Source organism: Periophthalmus magnuspinnatus, chromosome 1, assembly GCF_009829125.3.
Source record: "Periophthalmus magnuspinnatus isolate fPerMag1 chromosome 1, fPerMag1.2.pri, whole genome shotgun sequence".
NCBI classification, from domain to species: domain Eukaryota; kingdom Metazoa; phylum Chordata; class Actinopteri; order Gobiiformes; family Gobiidae; genus Periophthalmus; species Periophthalmus magnuspinnatus.
In genome coordinates, this window is record NC_047126.1 from 14083498 (window position 1) to 14091833 (window position 8336).

The 8336-nt window shown below is 46.3% G+C and overlaps 1 protein-coding gene across 2 annotated transcripts; it reads right to left on the reverse strand.

The window, feature by feature from the left end:
- Positions 1-248: 248 nt before the first annotated feature.
- LOC117372756 (protocadherin-18-like) lies at positions 249-8118 on the reverse strand. 2 transcript variants are annotated; one of them, XM_033968608.2, is made up of 4 exons: positions 5214-8118; positions 4529-4584; positions 3780-3952; positions 249-1804 (listed from the first exon to the last, which is right to left on the reverse strand). In XM_033968608.2, exons 1-4 carry the CDS (start codon positions 7698-7700, stop codon positions 1014-1016), a joined length of 3507 nt encoding a protein of 1168 aa, XP_033824499.1. In that variant the 5' UTR covers positions 7701-8118; the 3' UTR covers positions 249-1013. The 2 variants fall into 2 exon arrangements, with proteins under 2 accessions (XP_033824499.1, XP_033824492.1); XM_033968601.2 differs by having other exon boundaries at positions 4529-4617; positions 5214-8112.
- Positions 8119-8336: the final 218 nt, after the last annotated feature.

Sequence of the window (8336 nt, forward strand, 5' to 3'; positions counted from 1 at the left end):
AATCTGTGTGCATCATTTGGGAATGCATTTATGGCTAATAGCATAGTTATTAGTAATGCATGTGAATAGTGAAAAAGGCTGAAAGCACACTGCAGGTTCTGGCTGGGCATACAGAAACAGCTGCAGTACTTAAAAAGGCCATTAGGAGGTGCTGAGACACAAAGGGGGGCAGTGGAAGCAGTGCTGTGGAAAATAGGCTCTAAATGAGACAATACACTACACAAGGTAAAAATGGTCCAGGCACATTTATGAATCGCGTCACTTTATTTTTCAGCCACTGGTCACAATAATACCATACAAAAGTCAAATTCCAACATGACACGCATTGGAATGTGATATTTTGGTACACACGCACACTTTCAGGAACAAAATTAAATACAGTTTTATAAAATAACAGAAAAATGGACGACAGACACATTTAGTGATTAAGACATGCAGTGACAATATAAAAAATAGACATTTGTTTTCTTCCTTTCTGTACAAACATACATGGACACATATAAATATATAGAAGTAAAAAAGAGTGTATTTTTAAAATACAAAGTTCAAATTGTACAGTTACATTCCATCATAACAAAAACAGAAACAGAGCACAATATTGAAGTGATTTTTGCTGTTTTCACAAACACTGTACAATATTGTACACTGTAAAAGCAAAAACTAGACCACTGTTCCCCATGGAGTCAGCTGTAAACATGAATGGAGAGAGGGTACAGTTTGGTGGATCTCTACTTGAAATCCCTCATTCAAGATAAAGTTCAAGAGCGGCCGATAGGAATAGAACAATCTGTTCTTTGAATGCGCTCTTTGATGCCTTCAAGACACTTCAGTGCTTTGTTTTATCTAAGAGTCTCTCAGCAAGCACTTAGCATAAGGAGATATTTGGTAAAACAAATAGGACAAGCTGTAACATGAACTGGCCACAGTCTTTGTAAAGTCTATATTTGTTGGCACAAAGAAGCAGTTTAGTGAAGTGAAATGACCCCTATGACACAGTGAACCCACACAAGTCTCTAGTTCTGCCGCACGTCCTGCAGCAGTTTGTTGATCTCATGCACCAACTCGCTAGCGTCCACGTTGGTGTCATGGCGACCCTCGTTCCTCTTACCGCCCTGATGAAAAACTCCATCAAACTCGTCTTCTTCGTAATTTTCAGGGATTTCCTCCATGGCCGGGAGCCACTTGAGATGAGGGGGCTGCCCGTTTGTGGAGGTCGAAGTGGACGTGGATGTGGCTGTTGAAGTGTTTGAAATGTGGTTGTTTGACGCTGGATTTAAATAGTGGGTATTAGCCGCCCACGCTGCCACACCAGGGGGATAAGCTGCACCTTTCCCGCCCGGTAACAACCCCCTTCTACTGTCCTGGGGTACAGCATTGTTAGCATTAGCATTAGCTCGCCCCACAGCCCTATCGCTAGCTGGAGGAGGCACAGGCTGGCTAGTTTCATTACATTCTGCGTAACTATCTACATTTGGGGGGAGGAGCCTTTGGAAAACACTGTTCATCTCATTGAGAAGGGATCCAGCCCCGCCACCTGCGACATCATTTCCTCCCACCACAGCTCCGCCCACTGCCTCCTCGCTGCCGGGCTCCTTCCCGAAAGTAGAGAAACTTTTACGACGCTCCGAATCGACAGAGGACTGGTCGTCATCCGTCTGCTGCTGGGGTTGCTGGGTAGATTCCTCCCCGGGTATGTACATGTTGTTGCGGTAGTCAGATGAGGATTGGGGTAAAGACAGAGGGGGCATCCAGCACTGGTCCGAATGTCCCAGGACGCGGCATTCATCTGTGCACAGTCTCATAGCTGCAAATAAGGGAAAGCGAGTTTTAATGGATGAAATAACCTTTGACATGTAAACAACAACGGGACAGATCAATGTTTAAAATATACAAGAGGTACAGTGAGCTGAGGTTTTTGCATTTTAAAATACAGAGAAATGTTGGGGAAAACTAAGCATGGGGAGTTGTACGCAGGGAGTTTTGAATATTTTATAGCTCATTGTTTTGTTTGCGGTTTTAGGACGCCTTTATACTGGTCTCAGGGGTCTATTGTGATGTCTTTTCTATCTTCAGACAATGCACTGTGGGTAGCTGCAGGTAACAAGGAAAGCACATAATGAAGAATAAATATGACTATATGCTAAATCTGTCCCAAATGAAATTAGAGGCCGACTGTCAGTGCAATACATGCCCGCAACTCCAAATACGCTGTTTTTTAGTGAGCGTTTCTATCATATCTAGAAAAATCTACGCAAATTAAACCCATTGAGGAGAAATAAGCATAATCCTAGCTCATGGGTCATTAGCTTCCTTCCTCTTTTTAAATGAGAAAAGACGAAACGAACGAAACCTCAGAGTTTTTCACAGAGCACACAAAAGACAGCGGCCCAAGCCAAGCGCACCTCGCCATCACTTTATCTCAATAATGATAGAAAATACAAGTACAGAAGTGAGGCAGGCAGAGACGCAGAGAAGGGACAAAGTCAGCAGCAGCATATAGGGAGAATAACATCGTTCTAAAAGCAATTATGATGAATTCTCCTCAGTTCAGACATGAAAGTGCAGTACTGTCACTCACTGCGAGGAGAAAGAGAGATGGAAAGAGAGAGAGAGAGAGAAGGAAAAAAAATAGCACCCTAAGATGCATACCGATGAGTGACAGGCGACTCATCTCCGCTCTGGGGAGGATTTTTACAGACACGACTATCTTAAGGCCAGATAATGCACGCACGCAAACACACATAGAAGCACGAAAAGCCAGTGAGACACACCGTAACCTCCGTGAATGTGATAACGAGCGTGGAAATGAGGGGCTGCGGAGAAGAATGGGGCCCGGTACAATGGGGGATTGTGTCTGTGTAGAGGGTGAATGGAGAAGCCTGTGTAAGAGACAGGGACAGAGCAGTGGACTAATAACAGGCTTATAAAAGGGCCGGTGCTGTCCGTGGTGCTGAAATTAGTTAGGCTGCAGGTAGAGAGGATGTACCAGTGTGGTCTAAGGTTGTATGTGTAGCAAGATTAACAGGCTCACAAAAAGCATCTAAGATAAAGTAAGAGTGAAAATAGTGTTTGCTGTTGCTTGGCTATGAAATGAAGCTGGTAAACAAGAGCCTAACTAATACTACTTGCATTTCGTTATTTTTGACAACTGTATAACACTGTAAGGTTGCTTAAAACACTAGCTTTATGTAAGACTGTGCAGGCAAATCTATTGTAAATGTATTTTGCTCTAGCCCAAAGTAAGTCATAAATAGGAACATGAGGCAATTTCTTATTCATACCTTCCAGATTTGCAAAATTAAAGGTGCCCTGTGTAAGTTTTGTGTGTGCCTAAAGCCTTTTTTTTTCCATGGAGATGTTGTTTTGCCTCTGATGTTCCACAAAATGGCCAACAACTTGACATCTCCATGGAGACAAGCAGATGACACCACTAAACCAATTATTTTTTGTCTATAAAAGCGCCTCTAATTTAATCAAATCATGACAGGCAAACCGTAAACATTTTGATGAGACAAGCACTGGTCCTGATCCTCCACCTGAAAACTTCCTTAGTGCGGCTTTAAGTTAGATGTAACAATGGTGTGGAGCCGAAACTAAGTGTGACATGCCGCTAACAAAGGCATCGCTCGGTGCAGTGGAGCCAATTTGAGAAGTCACGGTAAAAGGGCGCACAGGAGATAAAAAACACACAGAGGCTGCTGCGCTGTGTTTACCGGAGCAGCCAATGACTTGAGAGGATCTGACAGGAGTGGGCGGGGCTACGTCACACTGTATCTCACCTGGGTGGAGTCGATGGTGCATCTCGAGATGGATGAGGTCAGAAAAGCCCTCCCCCAGAAGCAGCCTGTCCACGGGGGATTCTCGGCCCATTTCACAGTCACTGTCCCCCGCCTCGCTGTCCCCACGGCCACTGTCCTTCAGGCTGAACTTGTCCATGTCTTGTAACGCATACCTACAGCAGCATTAGGATACAAGTTAGAGTCTCACTGAACTAACAAGAAGATAGATGCATTTTGTTTTGCAGGCAGGTGTCATTGATTTGTGATCTGAATCTGTCTTTCTGGGGACTAAAAAAAAAGTATGAATCCATCAAATGAAACTTTAGGCTGTTTGTAGAATCTATCAAGTCTCCAGACGAGGCACGGGCCATAAATCCTCAGTGCAGGTATATCCTATCTGTAAATCTTTCACTGCAGCCACTGGGGGCTCTCATAAATCTGTCATCTACAAATCAACAGGGAATGTTATGACGAAGAAGTGATGGATTCATACTTTAATATGTTGGAGAGAAGACCACTGCTGTGACATCTATAGACAGATGGCTTGCATATCTCTGAGCTGATGGCACGGGCATGATGTGGGAAGTACAATAACACGCCATTTAAACTATGGTCTACATTGAACTGAGCAGGCAACTGCACAACAGGTAGTTGAAACATGTAGTAACACAATGAAGAACAAGTGGATTGAAAAGTAAATAAAAGATAATCTCTTTAGGGGAGGGGGCAGGAGGAGTGGGGTAATTTACCTGTAGCTGCGGGAGTATTTGTTGCCGCGGAAACTGGGTCTGGGCTGGTACTGGCCCTGATGGAGCATGGACAGAAGCTGTGAGACTTGCTACATCCAAAAATAACAGAAAATAAAAAATAAAACAAAAATAAAAAATAAAAGGGGGATGGATAACAGATGAGGGTAAAAAAGAAAGACAAAAAAGAGAGACAAAACAATGGATGAGTAAACACAAAATGGTTGATGATAAAGAGTCATGAGACAAAATGGATGACATTTGAAAACAAAAAGGGAGCGGAGTGAAGGGGGGGGGGGGGTGTCTAGACAAGTACAGAGAGATTGGGTGTGAGTAAGGAGGGAGGGAGGGGTTACAGAGGTGACGGTGTAAACAAGGTAAAGACATAGACACGTGTAATCATCAACAGTCTTAATGAGAGTCAGTTCAAACTACAGGCCAGTGTTGATTAAGTCACTGTCACACACGGAGACAAGTTAATTTGTTCAAACAGCTGCGTGAAGATGATGATGATGATGAGGAGGGAGGGACAAGAAGAAGAAGAGTGTGGGAGGTGGGTGAGGGGGTGTATGGGTGGGGACGAGTGAGGGAGGGGTGAACTACAGAGAGTAGGTAGCGAGAAAATTTGGAAAGGGGCTAAGGGACCACAGTTGAAATGTCAGATTAATTTGATTTGCCGTGTGCTCACCTCTACCGGTGGAGTGGCGTGTGCGAGCTCCAAGGCGAAGCTCTCTGGAATGTGATTGGACGAGATGGTCACCAAGCTGTTGAGGGACTGACGGCTGTGGTGGTTCTGCCGGCTGCCCATCTGCGCGCGGTCCATAGGGGGCGTCGTGGAGGGCGAGCGATGGTGAGATCGGATCGGCAGTGTCCCGTTCACCGTAGGTACCAAGGTGATGTCGTTTTTGTGGATTTGGCGAGAGGGCTTCTTTGGATGGTGCTGATGAGTTGATTCGGCCACTCTGCAGTTGTAAGAGTTTCTGGTGTCCTTCTTCTCCCGGTTGCAGCGAGCGGCGAAGACAACCATGATGACCAGGAGGACGGCGCAGATGGCCCCGAGGGAAATGATGATGATGAGGGATACATCCAGAGAGGATTCACCCTGGTCCATCACCTGCACGTGGTTCTCAATGTTCTCATAAAGGGTGATTTTTAAAGCTGCTTTGGCACTTAGACTCTCACTCCCTTGATCTCGGACCACAACTGTCAGCTCGGCATGCTCATGAGGAAAGTTCTCCAAGCTGGCATTGGCATGTATCTCGCATGTTCTTTGATCGATAAGAAAGAACCCCTCGTCATTCCCACTCACAATGGAGCAGATGAGCTCAGCGTTGACTCCTGTGTCCCTATCTGTTGCTCTGACTACTGTCACTAACTGCCCTGCCTCTGTAAACTTTGATGCGGGAATGTCAGCGCTAAAGTTCCAAAGCTGAGGGACAACAATGATTGGCGGATTGTCGTTCTCATCCAGGATGTTCAAAATCACTGTAGCGTTGCTTGACAGTGGTGGCTTTCCTGAATCTTTGGCTTGAACCACAAAAGAGATACGGCTAACGTCCTCTCGGTCGAACGTGCGCAGGGCGTAGATGGCACCGTTAGATGGGTCAATGGTGACATACGTGGAAATAGAACTCCCATGAACTGAGTTTTCGAGGATTGAATAACTAACTTGTCCATTGGTATCCAGATCAGGGTCAGTAGCCATAATAGAGGTAAGATATGCCCCTGGTGCGTTGTTTTCTGACTTAAAGATCTCATATCTACCTTTCTCAAAACGTGGGGGGTTGTCATTCTCATCAGTCACGTGAACAGTGAAGTGCTTGATCGTGGAGAGACTTGGAGTGCCTTTGTCTTCAGCCACCACAGTGAGGCTGAACTCTGATCTCTTCTCTCTGTCTAGCGAAACGTTGGTTAATATCATGTAATTATTCTCATACGTCTTCTGCAGCTTAAAATAACCCTGGCCGTGTAATTTGCACTCCACTTCGCCGTTCAAGCCAGAGTCCAAGTCCTCCACTCGCACCAAAGCCACAAAAGTGTCCAAAGGGGAAGCCTCGGAGATGTAAGCTGCATCTCCATTTCCCTGGGAGGACATGAGGTTAATGCTTATGTCTGGCTTATTGTCGTTCACGTCTACAACTTTGACCAGGATTTTGCAGTGAGCGGGCATGGAGTTAGGTCCCATGTCCTGAGCTTGGACGTCTATGTCATAGGAGTTAACAGCTTCATAGTCCACGCGCCGAAGCAGGGTCAGGTGGCCAGTGTCGGGGTTGATTTTGAACGTCTCCATGATTTTGGGGGCCACATGACTGCTAAAAGAGTACACTATCTTAGCGTTGGTGCCCTCGTCTGCGTCTGTGGCGTTCAGGTCAATGAGCAAAGTGCCAACCGGGGAGTTTTCAGGCAGGTTGATGACATAAGAGGACTTTTCAAACACTGGGCTGTTGTCGTTTGAGTCGGTGACGCTGATTTTGAGGAGAGTGGAGCCGGTCCTCTGGGGTACGCCCCTGTCAGACGCCGTGTACTGAAGTTCATAACCGGAGCGCACCTCTCGGTCAAGCTCCCTAAGCACCACAAGCTCCGCGTACTTAACCCCGTCGCTCCTGGACTGAATGTCAATCTTGAAGAAATTGTTTGGCTCTAACGCGTACGTGTAAAGCGAGTTCTCCCCTACGTCTGGGTCTGTGGCGCTGTCCAATGGAATGCGCGCTCCCACCGCCGCGCTCTCAGAGATTTCAATGGGAATGACAGGGCGAGCGAACTGGGGCGCGTTGTCGTTTATGTCCAGTACTTCCACCTCAACATGGAAAAGCTGCAAGTGCTCCGTTGGCAGCGTTAACACGTCGAACTGGATGGAGCAGTTTAGGTTCTTTTCACAGAGTTTCTCGCGGTCGATCTTGGTCCTGACGCTGATCTCTCCGTCCTGCTCACGCACTGTCAGCAGGGAAGATGTGCCCCTCTGCATGGCTCGGAAGCGCAGAGACACCGAGCTGGGAAGTTTGGCCAAAATATCCGCCACATCGTCTCTGAGTCTAGCAATGACGGTGCCTACTTTCTGTTCCTCGTAAATCTGGTATTTTAACGTCTTCCCGGAGACATGGTTTGCTAAAAATAACAGAGCCACAAGTTTCCACATTTTCGCCAAAAAGAGTCTCTTCTCTTTCACTGGATACATTTTTGATAAATTCCAATACTACAAAAAGTAGCAGGAGTCAGTCCCAGTTTAACAAATAAAACGCACTTCTTTCTCAGTCATTTGCGTTGATTTTCCAAGAATGAGACGAAGAAAAAACGCACTCGTTAAAAAGATTTAAAATGCACAGGTTTCCACTAAAAAGGTATAGAACTCATTTCGTCCTTGTTACCAATCTGTTGCACGGGTCCAGTGTGCAGAGATGCCGTTGAATGACAGTGGAATCCGTGCGTCTGTCTCGCAGTCGTTCCTCTGCGCGTCTGCTGTGAGCTGTGCGCTCTGTCTCGCTCCCTCTCTGCGTTTGAGGCTCCTGTGCGCGCTCTCTCCCAAAAATAACCCGCCTCAGACCAAACTCGCTGTACATCACCGACAGCCCCCCTCTCTTTCTTCCTTCCTTTTCATGCCGGGAAAGACAAACGCTTCTTAAATCAAACCCTGGCTGGTGGCCACTCCGTAGTCCACGGGAGGAGGAGACACGGAGGGGGCAGAAACCCCGCCCTATCGGGGGGGACTCACTTTCCTCACTTTCTAATTCAGCACAATGAACAGTGAGGGAAATAAAGTGTACTAGAAAACGTCCATTCCTAAAGTCGTTTTTCATTGCAATAAAACCGCAGG

Excerpts from the sequence above, each read along its gene's own strand:
- LOC117372756 (XM_033968601.2), bottom strand. The coding sequence starts at position 7,700 with ATGTATCCAGTGAAAGAGAAGAGACTCTTTTTGGCGAAAATGTGGAAA. Across the intron at positions 3,953-4,528 it reads AAATACTCCCGCAGCTACAG|GTATGCGTTACAAGACATGG; the intron begins GTAAATTACCCC and ends ATGCTGCTGTAG. Across the intron at positions 1,805-3,779 it reads GCACCATCGACTCCACCCAG|CTATGAGACTGTGCACAGAT; the intron begins GTGAGATACAGT and ends CCTTATTTGCAG.